Here is a 21,168-nt window from a genome sequence, read left to right on the forward strand (position 1 = left end):
AATCACTTGAAGGCATCTTCCCAAATGCTTTCAGGGATAACTTTTTATTTTACCAGCTTCCACTTCTCAACAGTTGTATATGGTAAATTTTAGCTATGTTTTTAAAACGTTGTAAACAGCTTTGATTCCTGACATCCTCATCATCATCCTCATCATCATAGACATTCATTTGAAACTGTTCCATAGTGTTATAGTTTTAGCACTGATGTTGTCTTCTGCGAATACGCTAAGTAAATAGTGACATGATTGTCCTCCTCTGTTCCTTTTTATTGAGGCATGTGACTATTGAAGAAGAGAGAAAATGCACATAGAGGAAGTACTGGAGGGAGCAGATAAGCTGGGGTTAATGGCCAAATCTTGTTTTGCAGGGAACATCACAACTTCCTAAAGTTGTGTCTGAAGTTGCTATCTAACCACCTTGCTCTTGCGTTAGCTGGCGGAGTAGCTACAAGTATTCTCGGAAGGCAGGCTGGCCCGCTTCGGAATCTATTATTTCGGTTGATGGACTCTTCTGTCCCAGACGAAATACAGGAAGTAAGTTCGTTTGGCAGTTTTTCCTGTCATGTGGTCCAGTCCCTCAAACTGGAGAAACAGTCTACAAATAGAACTTTGGTTAGAAGTCCTCTGACTCACCTGCCCCATTTAATGATCACTAATGGTGAACTCTGGCAGAGAGCCATCATGGTGTAGTGGTTTAAGTGTTGGACTGTGACTCTGGAGATCTGGGTTCAAATTCCCACTCAGCCATGGAAACCCACTTGGTGATCTTCGACATGTCACACACAACCACGCTATGTACATATATATAAAATAAAATTCCCTCTTCCTTATTTTGAAAGGTTCTCTTTTGCAATTCTAGGTTGTAATAGAGACCTTGTCAGTTGGAGCAACCATGCTGCTGCCTCCATTGAGAGAAAGGATGGAACTGCTTCATTCGCTTCTACCCCAAGGCCCTGACAGATGGGAGAGCCTATCAAAAGGACAGGTGAAAAAGTCCACTTGGAAACTGCATTTCCTTGAACGTGCATCTGGACCACTAACAATTTTGTGTCACTTTAGAGAACAACAGAGTCTCATGTTTACTTTGGAAAAATAACATACTGTGGTCCTTTCATTTTATGTGATGATGCTGTGGGATTACAATTGTTGTAAGTTGTCCTCAGTTGTCCATAGGTACTAGAAGGGCATGTTATTTCTAAAATACAGGATACTATCTGTGTTCTGTGTTGAATAGATTGAGATGGATTAATTTTTTTTTAAAAGTACAGGGAAATGGAAAATCATTGTCTTTGTTTCCAGAATATGGTCTAGGTTAACTAGTTCATCGCAGAATTAGTATAGAAAATGGGAAGTACATCCTACAGTAAACATAATATTCAGTTTGATCCTCAGTCCTGGAGAAGATATCTTTGCTTGACTATGAGTTCTTGTCTTAAAGAACTGTAAACGAAGAAAGCTGTCTTTCCCCCCCTTCAGAGAATGCAACTGGATATTATTCTGACGAGTTTGCAGGACCATACTCATGTAGCCTCCTTGCTAGGCTATAGCTCACCATCTGATGCCACAGATGTTTCCTCACTATGTATTGCCTACGGAAATATCTCTGATCCAGCATACGAAGTCCAAAGTAACCATCCAGACACCCATCTGGCTGAAATTTTAATGAAGACTCTTCTGCGCAATTTAGGATTTTATACTGTAAGTTCAGTTTTTAAGCCTGAATTGTAATATACTGTAACCTTTTGTTAAAACAACAGATGTCAGTTAAATCCAAATCATTTAATACTATAAATAGGGCAGGGCTGGAGTCTTGTTGTGAAAGCTGCTGCCTTTTCAGCAACATTTTGAATGGAGACTATGAATAGGCAGCATTGTCCATCATTTCAGAATGGCAGCTGTAAATATTGCAATCACTCTGAATTGACTTTATGGTATTGTTATGTAGCCAGTTAACGATAAGATGTTTGTGTAGAAAAGACTTGGTTGAATTTGACTTGAGATTTTAGAAAGAAAGAAAGAAAGAAAGAAAGAAAGAAAGAAAAGCTGGCTACTTTAATAGATAGACTTTAATTGATGTAGGCATGGTGGTTCTTTTTTTAGTTTTTATAATATTTCCATATACAAATATATCCCTACATTCTATTACATTTTAACACATTATTTTACATACCCCTCAGTGCCCCCCTTCCCCGGAGCCATTTCCATCCTTATATTCCATCCAAAATTTCAGTTCGTCTTCTGGAGGTAATCTTCCATCTTCTTTTCTCAGTACTTTCTCAATGAATTCTTTCCATATCCCCTCAAAGTCATTTATTTTTCATAATCCTTTTTTACTTTCAGTTTGCATGTCAATTTATCATTAATAGCTAATTTCCATACCTCTTTGTACCAATCCTCCACTTCTACATCTATTTTCGTTTTCCAACACCTTGCTATTATTAATCTCGCTGCTGTGAGCAAACTTTTTACCAAATCTTTTTCTTCTTTTTTCCCATTTCTCTGAGTTATATAATGATAACAAAAATATACTCGGTCTTCTATCTATTTTTATAATATCACTTTACATTGCCACTACAGATGCATATATGACCCTACTTCTTGACAGCTCTCCAACAATTTTTTGGATTATTCTTATTAATATTATATAATCTTACTGGAGTCAGGTACCATTTCCAAATCAACTTATAATAATTTTCTTTTATCCGAACCGATAAATTTTTCAGGTGTCTTTGTTCCCAAATTCTATCCCATTCTTTATCATTTATTTTACATCCTAATTCTTCTTCCCATAATCACTTTAAAATATTTTCTTTTATTTTCCCTCCTTTATTCTCCATCAACATTTTATAAATTTTACTAGTAATTCCTTTTATGTTCTCATTTTCTTCCATTTCTCTTCCTTTCTGAACTATTTGTCCAAATTGTGTATACTTTTTCTTTTCTACATTCCTTTTCTCCAGTTTTTAATCCATTGTTCTATTTGCACATAATGAAACCATGAAATTTTTATCCCCATAAGTTTTTCTTTTATATTTCCTTTCTCTATTCTTACATCTATCCAATCTTCTATTCTGTCTATTTTCCTTTCCTTTAATTCCTTATCTAATAATCCCCTCAAGTTGTTTGGAAATTTCTTTTCCATTATTATTGGTGTTATTATTGAGTCTTCATTCATTAACTCTTTTTTATGTTTATACCATATTTCTATTATATTTTTCATAAGTGGGTTTCCAATAATTTTTATTTCTTTCCTAGTAAAGTTCTTATAAAAGATATTCTATATTCTCATATCTACTTCTAACCGGCATGGTGGTTCTTATGCCTCTTAGGATCAAGCATTTGGAGAGCTGGAGAAGAACAGTGACAAATTTTTACTTGGGACATCATCCTCTGAAAACAGTCAGCCTGCTCATCTTCATGAGCTTTTGTGTTCCCTGCAGAAGCAGCTTCTGGCATATTGTCACATCAGCAGTGTTAGTGAAGTAAGTGTCATGGTTTTCCAACACATGTTGATGAGCATTCTTTTCTCATCCCCAAAACAACAGAGGGCAGTAAGGACATGTGTTGTAGTGGCTTGAGTGCTGAACTATAAGTTGTTCCCCACTCAGCCATGGAAATCCACTGGGTCACACACTCCCAGCCCCAGAAAACCCCATGGGATTGCTTAGGATCTCCAGTCAGGAATGACTGAAGGCACACAACCACAACAACATGAATTGAAGTTCATCATTCTTTCTATTTCTGGTGTTGAGAACTGCATGCGGGCACTTTGTAATTGAAATGGCCCCATCTATGCACCAGAGGGATGTGCCAGTAGGCAGTAGTAATCAATAAAACCTCAAGGTTCTCAAAGTGCAACACTGGCCAAGAATACTGACTGGTTATTTGGCCACCCAGAACACTAGATTGGGGGGAACAGAATGGGAGAACCTAAAAGAAGAACATAGCTCACTGACTTAAGTGTTCTGAACAGTAGCCCCGTTCCCACACAAAATACATAGGATCTGGCCTGAGATGCTCATGCATAAGTCATACTAGGCATGTGGGGCCAAATCATTAACCATAGCCGCAACAGATGCATTCTGCTGACAGCAGTGGAAGCGGAGTAGCACATACAGCAACACTGCAATTGAGCATTGCACAAAAGCACCCAGGCATTGACATATGTTGCTATTCTGCCTGCGGGTTGCGTAGCACCGCTACAACATATCTCTGCGTGCAGATATTAATGCTGTGTTGAAGGCATATTGCATTGCAGTATTAAAGTGCAGCTTTTGTTTACCAGAACTCAAGCAGCGTGGCGCTCCTGCACAAGCACCTTCAGCTCCTTTTGCCTCATGCGACAGACATCTATTCCCGCTCTGCCACTCTGCTGAAGGAAAGTTCTTGGAATGGGAGCGTTGGCGAAAAACTAAGAGGTGTGTGTTGTCAATCGGATCCTGTGTAAAATAAGTAATGTTACCTGGGGAACTAAAATAGCTTTAAGAAATAGTACACACTTTATCTTCCAGCTGTCCTCCCCCCCCATGTTTGTGTTGTTTTATTTAGAAGTGTCTGAAACCTGAGAAATTGTGGCAGTTAACAGCAGTTGTATGAAGCGGCAGAACAGACTAGCTATTTCATGATTTCTAATTAAAACAGACAAATAATTTAAGATAACCAGGCAGAGCTCAGGTCTTGAAGTGGTGACAGTGTGATCTTTCAGCATAGTTAAGCAGCCGGGGAAGAATTTGTGTCTGAGTGAAGAGAGGCTAATGGGTGAGAGAGAGAGAAGGAGCCTTATGAGCACACAATCCGTGGCTGTCAGTCTAGTTAAGGGACAAGAAATAATGCATCTACTGAAGGGGTTCTTGGAGACTTCTTTATCTCAGGGAGAAGGTTGTTCTTTAAATGGTTTTTATTGTTCCAACACCAAGAGAATTATGCAAGACAACTTCACTCCCAAAAAAAGCAAGGTCTCTTTCATACTTGCTTAAATGAGAGAGAACCTGGTCTGATGGTATTCATGGTAGAACCATGTAACCTTAGAGTTGGAAGGCACCTCATAGGCCATTGAGTCAAATAAATGTGTGTATTAATTCTATGTTTGCTATTAGAAGCAGGTGTAAATTGTTTTTTCAGTGGCAAAAACCAGGCTATTATGGCCTAGGACCAATTAAATTCTTAGGCAGCTGTACATTTGTTATTCTTTAACATGCCCCATTGTTCCTACTGTAAAATTCTAATACTGGACTTCATTAATGAGAGTCATTTTTTTCATTCCAGATGTAATCTATGTGTCTGCAGCAGGAAGCATGCTTTGCCAAATTGTCAATTCTTTGTTGCTGCTGCCTGTATCAGTCGCCCGGCCTTTATTGAGTTACCTCCTGGATCTCCTGCCCCCTTTGGATCGCCTTAATAGATTGCTACCAGCTGCTGTGCTTTTAGAAGATCAGGAGTTGCAATGGCCACTCCATGGTAAGACATTCAGTGCAATACTTCCCCTTTCTAAAATGTAGGCCTTGCAAAATGGAAGCAGGCTTTATGAATTTCAGGTAGAATGCAGAGCATATCAAGCCTGAATTCTCAGTAGAAGCCAGGATAACTAAACTGAGGCTGTTGTACTTTGGACATATAATGAGATACCATGACTCCAGAAACTTTATCAGTTACTATTTCTGCTGAATTCAGTTGCTTGTGAGACAGAGAAGGATAGGGGGATGTGCTTTCACAGAGGTCCCCTTCTGCAGTGCTTCTGAAATAAGGTGGAAACTCAGTCTGCCATTTGTTGCTCCTGTACTTGCCTTCATTTGGTTGAGCCTGCAGAGTCTTGTGAATAAATTCTGTCTTTCTCTCTGGTCAGACTCCTAGATTATTTTGGTTGTAAAAAAATGAGATGTTTTTACCTCTTCCAAATAACTAACTAAATAAATCCTAAGGGAAATGCAGTGAGCTGTAAGCCCTAGAAAGATACCTACCCTTTGGAGTGAATAAGACAGTGATGGTGAACCTTTTAGAGGCCGAGTGCTCAAACTGCAATCCAAAAACTCACTTATTAATTGCAGAGTCCCTCTGGCTTTCTAGTAACAAACTCTGGCAAACTCTGTGCTGGGGCGATGGCACAAGTGCCCACAGAGAGGGCTCTGAGTGCCACCCCTGGCACACGTGCCATAGGTTCGCCATCACTGGAATAAGAGAATGAATTCATGAAAATTGGGTGTTCCCTACTACTGACCAGAAGAAAACAGGGACTGTGTAAAGGGATGCTAAAATTGATTGGTCCTCTAGATTATTCTTCCCCCCTCCCCCCCAAGAATTGTCCCCAAAATGGACACTCAACTGCAGATTACATTCCCTCAGATATCTTTGGCGCAGAAGGAAACTCCATGTGATGAAATGTGTACATGGTTTTATTATTTTCCCTGAAACCTATGAGGGAGATGAATTGAGCATTTGGGATGTTTGTAAGCATTGGGACTCAAGCCCTGGACATGGGTCATTGGATGAAAGTGAGCATTGTCATTAAACATTTTCGCGTACAGAACTTATGCTCTGAATATTTTTAGGTGGGACGGAGCTTGTGGATCCAGCCAGTGTGCCCTTGCCGCAGCCTGCGCAGTCGTGGGTGTGGCTTGTTGACCTCGAGAGGACCGTAGCGTTGCTTATCGGACGTTGTCTCGGAGGAATGCTTCAGGGATCCCCTGTGTCCCCGGAGGAGCAAGATACTGCCTATTGGCTCAAAACACCACTGTTTAGTGATGGAGTCGAAATGGACATCCCACAATTAGGTAATCATCTCAGAACCAAGCACTGCAAAAATATGACAGAACTTTAGAGGCAGGAAGTTGTTAATAATATTAGTAATATCCCACCTTTTCCCCAGCTCAAGCCTCAAGGTGGCTTACAACAAATTTTTAAAAAATAGTTAAAAATTCACAAAATACAAAAGATAAAAAAGTGATTACATTATAAAAATAAATTAAAACCAGTTAACAAACCATAAAAAACACAACAGCACAGAATAGAAAATCCGGCACATTGTACAAGGCATGTTTTACAAAGAGTCCTCAGTCCTGAAAGGTCTGTTGAAACAGGAATGTCTTCACCGGTTTATGGAAAGAAAGTAGGGAGGGTTTCAGTCTAACCTCATTGGGAAATGAGTTCCAAAGTCTAGGAGCAGTCACCAAGAAGGCCCTGCCTCCCCTGTTCCCACCAAATGTACCTGTGAAAGTTGTGTGACAGAGAAAAGGGCCTTCTCATCTGATTTTGAAACATGGGCAGGTTTGTAAGCTGGAAGTCTTCCCAGAACGTCCCAGTGAGGGTTAAGTATGTTCAGTGGCCACAGATGAAAGACCAAGAGGAAGGATGGAATGTTATATCCAGGGTAAAATCATGGCTGGGTAGAATTTTCAACAGTAGCATGCCATATTGGGACCCTTTATTACTGCTTGTGAGTAACTGAATGAATCAGGGATGCAATGCCTTTCCATGTTGTTCTAGACAAGTCCATGAGTTCCCTGTTGGAAGTTGCCCTCTCTGGAAATGAAGAACAGAAGCCTTTTGATTACAAGTTGCGCCCAGAAATATCAGTCTTTGTGGATTTGGCCTTGGGCTGTGCAAAGGAGCCCGCCCGTAGTCTCTGGATCAGCATGCAAGACTATGCCATTAGTAAAGGTAAGCTCTTGGATGTAAGAATGTGGCATGCTGTTTGGTACATTTGTCTTCTTCCTGAGCTGCCAAATAGAGATGTTATACAACTACTAAAAAAAAAATAACAACAATAGACTTAAGAGTTTTGTAAGAAACTTAAGAATTATTTCTACTTATCTTGGTGATGAAGGGGACCTTTTAGTTTTGTTTAATTTTTAAAAAATGAACCTGGCTCCTGTCATGGACTTCTGAGACCTGTGAAGTCTGTGGGATGCACCAGTTTGGAAATCACTTTGCTGCAATCATTTTGGTTTCTGAACTGTGGCTGCAAAATGGATTTAAAATGCATATAACATGTTACAATAATCTTAGACTGAAATCCTGCTGTCAGAGCCAGTTTTATTTTACTAGATAGAGGCAATAAACATCATAAAGGTGCTTGATAATTGCTGAGGAAGCTTTAAAATCCCCCTTCCCCCAAAAAAATTGGAAAAAAATTTGTGTCAGCCTGTATAATAATAATAATAATAATAATAATAATAATAATAGGTTTATTTATATGCCACCCAATCACTGGGAATCCGGGCGGCTTAAAACAGAGGGGATAATAGATGGTTCCCTGCCCTCAGGCTTACAATCTAAAAAGACAGGACACAAAAGGAGAAGGGAATGGTGAGGGGGGAGGGGATCAGGTCCAGCATTCTTCTCTCCCTCTGAGGCAAGGCAGATGGACTGGAGGGAGGGCTCTTCTTCTTCAGGCTAGGCCTGATGGAGCTAGGTCTGCCTGGTCAACTCCCTCACAGGCCGGAAGATGACAATTATGGAGGGAGGAGTCTCTTCTTCCAGGCTAGCCCTGATGGAGCTAGGTCTGCCTGGTCAACTCCCTCGCAGGCCGGAAGATGACAGTTATGGAGGGAGAAGTCTCTTCTTCCAGGCTAGCCCTGATGGAGCTAGGTCTGCCTGGTCAACTCCCTCGCAGGCCAGAAGATGACAGTTATGGAGGGAGAAGTCTCTTCTTCCAGGCTAGCCCTGATGGAGCTGGGTCTGCCAGCTATGCAATTCAGGGCAATAAAAACAGGCTCATGGGTTGTTGAATTATTTATATTATTTTTAACATTGGCTATTTCAGAGAACAGTAATTACTTTCTTTCCTCCTCTCTCTTTCCTCCCCTTGCAGATTGGGACAGTGCCACACTGAGTAGTGAGTCACTTTTGGACACTGTGTCTAGGTTTGTTCTTGCTGCCCTCCTGAAACATAGCAATTTACTCAGCCAAGCGAGTGGTGAGAGCAGGTGAGTATCTAGTAAGCATCTTCTTTTTAAGAATCGAATATCTGTGATGATATCTTGTCCTCTCACTGCTACTGAACTTTTGCCCCTTTAGATATCAGCCTGGCAAAGCACTAGTAGAAGTGTATCGGTGTGTGTACAAAGTTCGAAGCCGGTTGCTTGCTTGCAAAAACATGGAACTTATTCAGACTAGATCGTCCTCAAGAGATAGATGGGTAAGGCTGAAGACCTGTGGCTTGGTTCCACATTTCTAAGTAGTGATAGGAAAGAGGTTGCGTGGTTCAAGTCCTCTTTTAAGGCTGAAAATTGGTTAATGTTATGCTTTGTTATACAGTTTTCCCTCCAAGTCTGCAGACTTGAAAATCCGCGGAGGGGCAACCACCATTAACCTTAATGGGGTGCACTCCCCGCATGTATGCTCCCGATTCAAGCCCATGGGGCTTGAATATGTACGAGATTTAGAACTCACAGGGTGTGTGTGTTTCGGAATGGATCCCCCGCAAGTTTCAAGGGCGACGGTACTCCCCTACAGTCATGTTTTGCCTAATGTATTTTCTCCTGCTATTGGAAACATGGAGTTGATTCTCTTCTTTATGCAGTAGCAAGATTTTTTTAAAAAACTATCAACAAACTTTGTTTTTAAAACATTTAAAATAATTGGCTCACGGCTTTAAACTCTGGAAAACCAGCTTATAAATGCTTGAGGAAGGAAGTCCACAGCTCTTCCTTATTGTTATTGGATTCAGGGACAGCTCCTCTTTTGCCATGTCAAACTGCTTGGAGTTAAAAGAAAAAAAAGCCTTATCTCCAATTTGTGGGCCTGTTCTTTTGTCTGCTTTCCTGTTGCCTTGCTGTCCTCCTGAAAGTTTGCAAAGAAAACTGGAGACTGGACCAGGTTGGCCATCTGGACCTGATTCAGCAGAACTTGTCTCATGTTTCTGAGCAGTCAAAGTAGCTAAGAAACTGACTGATAGCATTTATCCCGGTGCTTGTGAGGTTCTTGTAGTATTGTGTGTTAGTAACTCTTATCTAGCTGTGACCAAATGTTCAGACTGGGATGCTGAGGAGGGAAACCTGGTTCAGTCTGAACCTCATTTGGATTTCTAAGTCTGAACAGTTTCACTTTTCTCAAGTGTTTATGGTACTAGATTGCAATAGCTGTTCTTGCTGCTCTAAGCTTCCATGCTCTTTTAAGGTTCCTAGTTAGTGTGGCACTTGGACTGAAGTCATTTGTCAGCCTGTGGCATGATAGTACTTATCATGTGCACCAAATAGGTATAAAAAATCCTCTCACAAGCACAGACGGTGGGGTTGCCACATCATTTGCACAATGTTTACAGTGACTTCTTGTGGCCTGTGTTTGTTGTGAAACTGTCACTCTGTGATAGATTCAGATGTAATGACCCAAAGGATCCTGTGGCTAATCTGTTTCTTGACACAGTACTAGTATGACTACAGACTCCTATTTTATTTATGAATTCACTGCAGTCGTGCCATTCCTCTCATCAAGAACTCAGTGGCGGGTAAGATGTCCTCCCCCCCCCCCCCACACACACATAATCAACCCCTTCCATTTCTCTGTCCTCATCCAGATGTCAGAAAATCCAGAGCCTTCAGACATTGATGCCCAGGAAAGTTCCTTTACCCGAACCATTGATGAAGAAGCAGAGATGGAGGAGCAGGCGGAGAGAGAGAGAGAAGAGGGTCATCCAGATCAAGAAGAAGAGGAGGAGGAAAGGGAGCATGAAGTTATGACAGCTGGCAGTAAGTGAAAGTTTGGGCAAGGCATCATAGAAGGGTCTTCACCAGGATCCCCATTGAACAACAACTGGGGCTTCCAGCAGGAGACTTCTCTGTGGGTCCATAAATTCATCTGAAGAATTTTTACAGCTGCTTAGCTCTGCCAGCACGTTAAGACTTTTGTTTTTGTGTTGCATGTTACAGAAATCTTTCAATGTTTCCTATCAGCCCGTGAAGTAGCTCGCAGCCGAGACCGGGAGAGAATAAATGGTGGGGCAGGGGCTCGCGTTGATGACCAGCCCCCTCAGTCCCAGCAAGAGCGGCGAGTCAGTAGAGACCTCCCAGAGGGACAAGATGTGTACACGGCTGCGTGCAACTCTGTGATTCATAGGTGTGCCTTGCTGATCCTGGGAGTCAGCCCTGTTATCGAGGAACTGCAGAAACAGAGGGAGGAAGGACAGTTGCAGCAGCCTTCCAGTGGAATTCCTGAAGGGATTGGACTCATGACTAGGTGCGATTAATGAGTTGTGTGTGAGTGTTGTAAGCCATTATTGAGATCCTCTCGAGTAACCCTTTGTGGCTATCTTTGACAGGATGGAACTGCCAGATTTTTAAGGCTGGCTTTAGAGGCCTTGCTGTGTGTCCAAAGATAGTAAGAGGTACAGTGGCCCAGTCTGAACATCATGGCTCTTTCTGGGGTGTTACCTAAAATGTAAAATGTAGTCCTAGGGGGATATGCTTGACACCCTCCTCTTGTACTGCATTTAGAGAGGCATTTAAGAACCATCTATTTAAGCAGGCATTTGGTATTAATTGATGCTGCATTAAAAATTAGTAAAGTCCCTTGTTTTTTGAGTTTGTTATTACACACACACACACACACACACATATATATATACACACACTTATTGTATTTGTTTATGTTATTTGATGGGCTTAATATGTCATGTAAAACATTTGCTAAAACATTTATACATGTTTTAGCCATGGGTTATCAGCTTGGATAGGAGAATAGGGCACACATATGTCGAAGTTCATGGGAAGAAGTTTGGGTTGATTTTGAACAGGCAGTGGAGATGGGTACATGGAATTGTCCCTGCCATAGTAGCAAAAAGTGGAGGCTTTCTATTATAAGAGAGTGCTCGGTGGGGATTTGAAAGTCCATTTGCATGCAAGTCAAAACCATACATAATGTGAAACCAAACACTTAAATCAAATGAAATACTGTGGTGGACATTCTTTGCATACTCTTCATGCTTCCCCCCTTTTTGTGTGTCTGTGCAAGGCAGAAGTGAAAGTCTTACCGCAGAGAGTCGCTCAGTCCATTCCACATCGAGTTACAAGCTGATGAAATCAAGGAGTGAATCTGACCTATCTCAGCCTGAATCAGATGAAGAAGGTTACTCACTGGTAGGCAAAATAATTTGAAGCGCAATATCGATCTTGGTAGCACATCTACTCAAATTATGCTTTCTGAGTTTGTTGTGTTGGATCAGAGTCTGGGTTCAGATCAGCTCTGGGCATCCTAGGTTGTTGTTATGTACCTTCAGACTGCGTCTGACTTATAGCAACTTAAGGATTTCCTTGGGAAAAAATTTTCAGAAAAGGTTTACCATTGTCTTCCTTTAAGAGAGAGTGTGACTTATCTCTGGTCACTTAGTGGGTTTTCAAAAGAAAAGTATAACACACTGTTTTGAAGTTAAATTAGTCTAAGTGCATGAGTGGGCATTATATAAATGCAATGCATGAAAAAGCAATAACACTGACACTCCTTGTTGTTTATTCTAGAGCGGAAGGCGAAATGTGGATTTGGACTTGGCATCATCTCATAGAAAGAGGGGTAATATATACATATATGTTTTTTCTGTAAATTTGTTGTACACCTTTAATAGTGCAGTTTTCTCTAAGACTGTGGTCTTGAAACTTTCTTGGTTCAGGGAATCCTTTTCATGTTCACTTGTCTGTTCCAGGGTCCCTCAGCCATGCAAGCAATCCTGGGAAGTGTTCTGCCCAGTGTTGGATGTGACCTCTGACATGCTTCATCTCTCACATTGCTCTAGGCTTTGGTCCCAACCCTGTAGGTCCCCCTAAAAAACCTTGTGGCACCTTAAACCCCAATTTATCTTATTATTGCACAACATTATGTGAAGTAGTGTGGGCTTTAATCCAGAAATACCTGTCCATTTTAGGCTTCAAACAGACATAAAGGAATGCAGTAGCACCCTTGAGACTGAGAAAAAGAATTTGTAGTATGAGGGTTCTTGTGGACACAGTTTGATGTAGTGGGCCATGTCATGAAAAGTAATGCTAGAAATATCTTCTTCTACGTTAATCTCAAGGGTGCTATTGGATTCTTTTATATATTTTTATACAAAAACTGACTAATCTGGCTATCACTGAATTTTAAACTTTGTTAGTCTTTAAGATTGCATGATGCTGAGTTTATACATGAATATATTGTATATGTATAATGTTATATAATATATAATATATTGTTATAAAGGTCAAGTCAGATAACAGACTAGTCTCAGTGCCTCCCACAATGGCAAGAGAGCTGCCCAGAGAGGAAATGTTTCTGTTACACAGATAAACATGCTTCGGCTGCTAGAAATTACATAGGGAATGGAAACTCTAATATGCAGAAGTGCCCCATTACTAGGCACATAAAGCTTCTTAGATATTATTACAGTTAAAATATATTTTAGAAGGTGCAGAATTGTGGGCTGTATTCAAACACACACATTCCCCTCTCCCTTACCCTTACTGCCATTTTCCGTGTACGGATGGGATGCAGACTGAATTTTGTCTTCTGTACCAAATGTCTCTCTTTGTCTTCTGATTCTTGTGTGGTAGTGTGTTTACTCCTTTTTGGCCAGTTGAGCCCCAGAAAAAAGAAGAGCTTCAAGCAAGTACATGATGGCATGTTATGATTTTATTTTCCTTTTTCTAGCTTGCCTACATACTTTATGAAACATAAAATATGTATAGCAGCGATTCCATGTTCATTTTGAAAACCCTGTTACTGGGAACTGGCATATATAAGGACAAGTAAACATCAGGTTCCTATTTCCCCCCCTTATGTTTAGGAATAGGCTAATTTCTTATTTACAACCTTGAATGCTGAAGTTGGGGCTCCCAAGATTCTTTATGTAGCTAACTTAGGTTTTGTGTTCAGTTACTTCTGTAGGTGAGAGGATGGATGGATGGAGCTTGTATTTGTTGTGTTTCAGAAATCAGATTCATTGCCTGGCATGTCCACTGGCAAGGCTGCAAAAGATCTGCATGTTGAACCCTAGAGAGTAGAATTTGAGATGCGTTCATGGTGTAATACTGAGCAAGATTGCTGTGAGGCTTTGAGTCATTACATGACATGTTCTCAGTATGTCAGGTTGCATACACCATGATAGAGAGCTTCCTCAAGCTTTCTTGGGGAGGGTAGTTGGCTTACCATGGAAGTGTGCCAGGCCACCTCTAAGATCACTGTTAATACCCTGTCCTCTACACCACCCATTTGTGCATTCTCAAGTTCCTCAAATCCTACCACCTCCTTCCCTTTGGAGGAGAGAGTTGGCATTGGTTCCCTCAAACTTTTCTTTTTCTGCTCCACTTTGAGGGTCCCACCCCCACCCCCAGTAACTAATCTTTTTAAAGGATAATTGTCTGGTTAGTGCAGGAGAGGAAACCACTCTAAACTATGAGGATTCCTCCTCTGCGCCAACCCAGAATGGACCTTCACAGTAAATACCAAGTTTCCCGTTTCTATCAAAACTGGCCTCATGAAGAAAGTTTACAGTGAGAGTAAACAAGCTTTAAAATCCAAACAAATAGCTTCCCAGATTTGAATGTGAAGGTATCCCGGTGCCTCTCAGATTCTGTTCAAGAGTAGATAGGTTTCCAAAGCCTCTTGGTTGCATTCAAATAAAGCAGTCAAATGGCATTACCAGCAGTCACTGAGGTGCCCACATTCAGTTTTTACAACTAGAGTAGACCCACTGAATCAGAGGAACTTGCATAAATGTTTATTTGCCAAGTTCCCATTAATACTGCTCTTGTTGGGACCCTCCATTAGGCCCTTCACAGTGTTTTTTTAGTGCTTTCTGTGGTTGAGAAGCCTGTAATTTATTACATGTTTTTAAAATATCACTCTTCTCCCATAAAATCCAAGAGAGCACATGCAGTTCTTCCCCTGCAATCTGTTCTAGTCTCTCAAGAGCCCTTTGAGGTTGGCTAGAGTAAGAGGTAACTGCAGACCCAGGATTAACTGTGGCACTTCATGGATAAGTGGGGATTTGAAACTGGTGGTAACCTGACACTCTTTAACAACCATTCCACACAGAAGGCTCAAGATGTGTTTAAGCCTCCATGCGGATGCCATGAAGGTGCTGTGATTTTCGTCTGTTCATGCATGCAGAACACCATGTTGTTTGTTTATAGGACCATCTGTGCGTAACATACCTGCTCTTTCTTGTCCTCCTACAGTCACTGGTTCACAATAAGTGACATTTTAAAGCTTTTTTTAAAATGCTGAAGCAATTTATTTGGATAACAACATAAGCAAAATTATTGTTAGAACAGATCAGTAATATGTAGGGTTATAATTACCTCCCCTCAAAAATTTTGTAGCTTCCAGAGAAGCTTGAGAGAATCATGTGGGTTGTCTCCTCTTGCATGCAAGGAGTGAGGAAGACTGCTGTCCATTTACTGTTGGAAGATTGTGCTACTCAAATATGTGGGTTGGTAAGGTAGAAGCATTGGTCTGAGGAGTGACAGGGGTACATCAAGGGCATTGAAACCTGCAAGGTTTCTTGCAAGCTGAAGGGATTCTGCGCACTGTGGACCCTGGCATCACCCTCAAACCTATTACCATTTGTTCATTTGGATTTGTGATTGAAATAAGGTAGTGAAATGCTGTTAACACAAGTTATCAATGTAACTGTTTTAGTTGCTATTGGATATTTTTGCCTGCTGCCAAATATCTGCATTGAGTTCAAGGTTGTGGAGGCAGGATTTCGCATGTGATACCATTGTGCCCAGGTATTCTGCATGCAAGTGGACAGCTGCTTGCACAGCATTCCCAGTTCACTAGTGAGGTGGGTGTAATGTAACTGCTGTGTCACTCTGTCAGTGTGAAGTTACGCATTCATCCCTCCAGTGTGTGTGAGATCTTGGCCAAAGCAATGCCAAACACTATGGTTCTTCATTGTCATTGTAAACCTACAATTAATTCCTGTGGGAACAAAGGCCCTGCACCACGTTTTGACACAGTCAGATCATAAAGGGCCATCCTGATCACCTGTTTGGGTGGAGGGAGTGCTCCCAGTCCTTGTACAACAGCCGCCTCCTTGGATGGTGTGATCTGTATGTGTAGCAGCAGGGAAGGGATCAGGATTTTTGTGTGCTGTTTGGGAGCTTGATGAAAAGCCATGAAGAAATAGGTGTGGAAATAAGCTTTTCTCGGTAGGAGAGAGAGGCAGAATCAATAGAACCTGGGCTTTGCCTGTCACTGTCTAGAGATAGGCAGGGACCACATGATAGTGAGTTGAATTTTGATCGGTGCTTGGGACATTGTTGCTTAGCCTTTTCCAGGACTGAAGCAAAAACCACAACTCAGTTTTGTGCTTATTCCTGGTTGCGTTCAGTGAGGCAGGTTTTTTTTACAATGCCATATAAGAGGAAAGCAGTGCTGAAGGGAGAAGGCAGAAGAGAAATAGCCTGTGTAGGTTTACTTGCCCTTTTAACCCATCCCTGTGCTGATCCAAAGCAAGCTATAAGTCATCCCCTTTGCTTTGCCCGTGATAGTATAATATTGCAACTTAAGCACTAAGTTTGCTTTACGATTGGCCGTATTTTTTATTTTTAAAAAGAGAGCATTAAGTGCACTGTTTCTTTGGTGGCAGGCTGTTCTTTTCCCCGAAGGACTCTCCTCTTGTTTTGTTTGCACACCCCCTTATTCAGTGTTCTAGCTTTAACTTGAGCAGTCGGAGTGGCTTTTGCCTTTAATTTCCTTCTGTGGTGATGTGTGGCTTAAGGATTTCGGCAATAGAAACTTAGTTTAAATTGATTTCCTTTGTGGTATGTATATTTATTTATTTATTTAATACATACTAAATGTTGCTCACTGTAGTATGCATGATATGACAGGAAACCCCATTTCCATCTGTTTCAATGGCAAGCTGCACATTCACTTCTGTTGTCATTAAAAATATGACCCCACGGAAACTTATGAAATCCTGCTGTGTGTTCCTAGGAGCCATCCACAGCCCAATTGAAGCACTGAGTGACTCATGGACCCGTCTGAAGCACAGAGATTGGCTTTACAGCTCTTCCTATCTGTTTGGGGAGTCTGATTTTGACTTTACGAAATCCATTGGCGTTCATACACTCATTGAAAATGTTATTAGCTTTGTAAGCGGGGACGTGGGAAGCTCCCCAGGCTTCAAGGAGCCTGAAGAAAGCATGTCAACCAGCCCACAGGCCTATATCATTGCAATGGAGCAGCAGCAACACAGAGCAGAGGTATGTGTTTTACCATAGCCCTTCTCCTTTACTATAGAGGAAATAATACTCTTTAGATGTCAGCTTGCATTCTCAAAGCTTAGAAACACTGCCAAAAATGGTACTTATTTATTTACTTTATTCATCTTACATCCCACCTTTCTCCTGGTTTGGGATCCAAAGCAGCTTAAGGTAAATTAAAACAAAGTACAGCTAAAACCTATTTGATGGTTACTGTGTACGTTCAAGTTGACTTGTGATTTACTTGGCAAGATTTGTTCAGAGGAGGATTGCACTTGCCTTCCTCTGAGGCTGAGAGAGGGTGACTTTCCAGGGTTATCCAATGGGTTTTCATGCCCAAACAGGGATTTGAATGCTGGTCTCCCAGAATCTGAGTTCAACAATTAGACCACTACCTCACCTTGGCTCTCACAAACAAACCAACAAACAACGAAACCCAGGCCCAACAACATTCGATACAAAAGTTTTTTTAAAAAAATTAAATAAATTACTATTAAAAGAATGGCTGAGATTGTAGCTGAGCAATTTAAACACTATCCCGATCAACCTGCTGGAAGGGACTGGTCTTCAATACTCTTAAATTCCTACAGTTTATTCAACTGTTGAATCTCTTCTGGCAGGTCATTCCAGTAAAGGAGCATTGAAGAAAATGTCCTCTGGCTGACAGTTGTCAACCTAGTCCTGGCTGACTGGGGTAAATGTCCGCCAGGGGACCTGAATGTACAGGGCACATTGTATGGGAGGAGGTGATCCCATAGGTAACCTGAATAGAAACCATGTAGAGCTTTAAAGGTAACAATCCATCACTTTGTACCTTGTAAAACTCCAAACGTTATTTTTAAAATTGCTTTTAGCTGCGTCTGGAGGCACTTCATCAGATCTTGGTCTTGCTTTCTGGGATGGAAGAAAAGAGCAGCACTCCCTCCATTGGGAGCCGCCAGGGTCTGGGCTTCCAGTCTTCTTCACTTCTCACCTCTGTGAGGCTGCAATTCCTAGCTGGGTGTTTTGGCTTAGGCACTGTGGGCCATGCTGGGTCCAAAGGGGAGAGCATCCGTTTACATCATTATCAGGTAAGAGGTGCTTTGTTGTGGTTTGGGAATTGGATCCATCCCATTGAATGCAGACTGTTCAGCTTCCAAATTTGTGTTCAGTAGGCTGGCCCCAGTCTTTCCCTGGATGTTCTTATTTAATCCGTCCTTTCTTCCATCTCTCTCCTATCCCTGCTCCACAAGCAGAATCAATTAGAGTTGCATGGCTCCAGAGCACATCCATTCCTTTTTGAATTGTGTTTGAAATCCCCCTCATTAAGATTATTTTTAAACTCTTTTTTGTACTTCTGCAAATATGAACCTGCCAGTACATCCCTTTTGTGTGCAAATGGTGGTGTAAATAACAAACAGGTTTCTTCCAGCAGTATGATGTGTGTGCATGCATAAGTGTGAATAAAGTGTGAAGCATGTGGTAACATCATGGTGTTTTTTTATTTCTAAACAAGCAAACTCTTTAACTATTTTGTTATCTATTCAAGATGCTACAAGGATTCAGTGTTTTTGTTTCTGTTAACAGTTTCCAGTGAGCTAGCAAAGAGTCCTTTTTCTTAAAACCTTTCTTCTTTATTTGAACAGTTAGAGCAGTGATGGCGAACCCGTGGCATGCGTGCCAGAGGTGGCACTCAGAGCCCTCTCTGTGGGCACATGCACCATCATCCCAACACAGACTTCACTAGAGTTTGTCATTAGAAATCCAGAGAGACGTGGCACTTTGCAATAAATAAGTGGGGTTTGGGTTGCAGTTTGGGCACTCGGTCTCTAAAAGGTTCTCCACCACTGAATTAGAGGATTCACATTAATACTATTTGCTTGATTTTAAACCCCCTCCCCTTTTCAGGATGGTATCAGGGCTGCCAAGAGGAATATCCAGACGGAAATCCAAGTGGCTGTGCACAAGATCTATCAGCAGTTATCTGCTACTCTGGAAAGAGCCCTCCAAGCAAACAAGCATCACATAGGTAAGTAAAGAGCAGCTGGTGAAATCATGGGAGCTCTTTTGTGGCTGGCAGAAAGCAAGTCCTGTGTTGCTTGCTTTCATTGGTGATACGTGGGCATGCTGACGACAGGAATCATCTAAAGTATTTCCCTGACTTTTGGTTTTGTGTCTGCACGTGTGTGTGTGTCTGTGTGTGTATTAGAGGCACAACAGCGTCTCCTGTTGGTAACTGTGTTTGCCCTAAGTGTACACTACCAGCCGGTTGATGTCTCCTTGGCCATCTCCACCGGGCTATTAAACGTCCTCTCCCAGTTGTGTGGAACAGACACCATGCTTGGCCAGCCACTGCAGCTGCTTCCCAAGACTGGCGTTTCCCAGCTCAGCACTGCTTTAAAAGTAGCCAGCACTAGGTTACTTCAGATCCTAGCCATCACTACAGGGTAAGTGTGGACAGCTTGTTTTCCAGTTGATATTTCTTCTTTCAAAACCTTACGTTTCAAGAGAAGCAGTCGTTTTTCCTCCTGCCTGAGGAAATGAAAGACCTATGGAGCATTGACCTGCTGTGTGAATTGGAGGGCCTGATCCACTTAGGGCAGTGGTCCCCAAACTGTACCCTTCAAGAAGTTTTGGACTTCAGCTCCCAGAAGCCTCAGCCATGTTGACCAATAGTCTGGGGTTCTGGGAGCTGAAGTCCAAAATCTCTCAAAGGGCACAGTTTGGGGACCATTGACTTAGAACCTGTCCAGTTTAGGTTTAAACGGTAGACTGACATAAGACAAAGCCATTGAGTTTTATTGATGACATTTAGAGGGAATAGGATGCAGAAAAAGAAAATATAAGCAAAGACATTGTTCTCATGTCTCTTCAGCTGAAACTCTGACACAGCCTCAGGTCTACACTGCTAGATGTCGCATTGTTTGCTTAGTCCCAAATTGACCTTCTTGGGCAGGCACCACTGTAGTATAAATACATACTATATTGTAATAATTATAAGGCCCCATACAGACAGGCTAAAATAAAGCTGCTTCGGATCACTTTGGAGGTATGCTGTTTAGCTGTGCTTTAGTCCTTGGGACTGGATCATGGCTTTGGCACAGCTTCCGGACTCTTAGTACGCATGCGTCATTAAAACAGCATACCTCCAAAGTGACCCGAAGCAGCTTTATTTTGGCCTGTATGTATGGGACCATAATACATGATAATTATAATAAATGTGATAGGGATAGATGAGGATTGCAGTTCCTGCACTTTGTTGCCAGTCTTCCCAGAAATGGCACCCACTTCTGAGGCTGCTTCTGGCCCAAGTAAATAGAATAGAGATGCTGCTGTTTGATGGAAGGGAACGGTGGAAGCTATTCTCTTCCACAGTCGCCTCTGTCACAGAGATAGTTCAGGCCTTGACATCTGTCTTATATCTGTATCTTTGTCTGCCAAATCCTATGCAGTGCTTTACTGGAAGCTCTTACCAAGGTCTTGATCACAGAGGTATCCTTTTCCCACACAGAACCTACGCAGATAAACTGAGTCCCAAAGTGGTCCAATCATTGCTGGATCTGCTATGTAGTCAGCTGAAAAATCTGCTGTCTCAGGCTGGTGTGATGCTCATGGCTTCCTTTGGGGAAAAAGAAGATAGTGAGCAGGAGCAAGAGGATGAAAAGAAGGCAGACTCAAATGAAGAGAGTGAGAGGAAAGACTTCAGAGGTACTATGTCTTCATAATATTGTATCTTTTAAAAAATAAAAAAGAGCAAACTGCTGGCGGAGAGGAAAGATTGTGTAGCACCAAGGGCCACTGTAAGAGTCTAGTAGTTGGATTTGGATTGTGTGGGAGTCATTTCTTTCTTTCTTTCTTTAATTCTTGTATACCTTCAAGTAATTTATCAGTGAAACTAAATAAGATACTGATGTTTTGCAAATTGTTTATTTCTTGATTTCATTTGAATGTGCTCTTCAGTTGAGAAGACTTCTTGCTGTTTGTTTATACCAGTTACATAAAACTGGTAAAAACA

General features: G+C 41.6%; 1 protein-coding gene across 5 annotated transcripts in view; it reads left to right on the forward strand.

Moving 5' to 3' along the window:
- Positions 1 to 21,168, forward strand: part of LOC149307108 (putative E3 ubiquitin-protein ligase HERC1) — a 90,036-nt gene that overhangs the window by 24,372 nt on the left and 44,496 nt on the right. For 4 of the 5 annotated variants that reach the window (XM_089538144.1, XM_089538148.1, XM_089538145.1 and 1 more), the window contains exons 12-30: positions 369 to 534; positions 860 to 985; positions 1,477 to 1,698; positions 3,330 to 3,482; positions 4,286 to 4,418; positions 5,266 to 5,457; positions 6,546 to 6,767; positions 7,480 to 7,653; positions 8,807 to 8,921; positions 9,013 to 9,133; positions 10,511 to 10,682; positions 10,863 to 11,169; positions 11,948 to 12,068; positions 12,447 to 12,498; positions 16,906 to 17,174; positions 18,029 to 18,244; positions 19,062 to 19,182; positions 19,363 to 19,600; positions 20,665 to 20,861. In XM_089538144.1, the coding sequence (XP_089394270.1) occupies positions 369 to 534; positions 860 to 985; positions 1,477 to 1,698; positions 3,330 to 3,482; positions 4,286 to 4,418; positions 5,266 to 5,457; positions 6,546 to 6,767; positions 7,480 to 7,653; positions 8,807 to 8,921; positions 9,013 to 9,133; positions 10,511 to 10,682; positions 10,863 to 11,169; positions 11,948 to 12,068; positions 12,447 to 12,498; positions 16,906 to 17,174; positions 18,029 to 18,244; positions 19,062 to 19,182; positions 19,363 to 19,600; positions 20,665 to 20,861 (3,317 nt within the window). The remainder of the gene's footprint in view (positions 1 to 368; positions 535 to 859; positions 986 to 1,476; positions 1,699 to 3,329; positions 3,483 to 4,285; positions 4,419 to 5,265; positions 5,458 to 6,545; positions 6,768 to 7,479; positions 7,654 to 8,806; positions 8,922 to 9,012; positions 9,134 to 10,510; positions 10,683 to 10,862; positions 11,170 to 11,947; positions 12,069 to 12,446; positions 12,499 to 16,905; positions 17,175 to 18,028; positions 18,245 to 19,061; positions 19,183 to 19,362; positions 19,601 to 20,664; positions 20,862 to 21,168) is intronic. The other variant, XM_089538146.1, reaches the window with a different exon arrangement.

This window comes from Sceloporus occidentalis, unplaced genomic scaffold (genome assembly GCF_023333645.1).
Source record: "Sceloporus occidentalis isolate IW3139 unplaced genomic scaffold, rSceOcc1.0.p SCAF_9, whole genome shotgun sequence".
Classification (NCBI taxonomy): domain Eukaryota; kingdom Metazoa; phylum Chordata; class Lepidosauria; order Squamata; family Phrynosomatidae; genus Sceloporus; species Sceloporus occidentalis.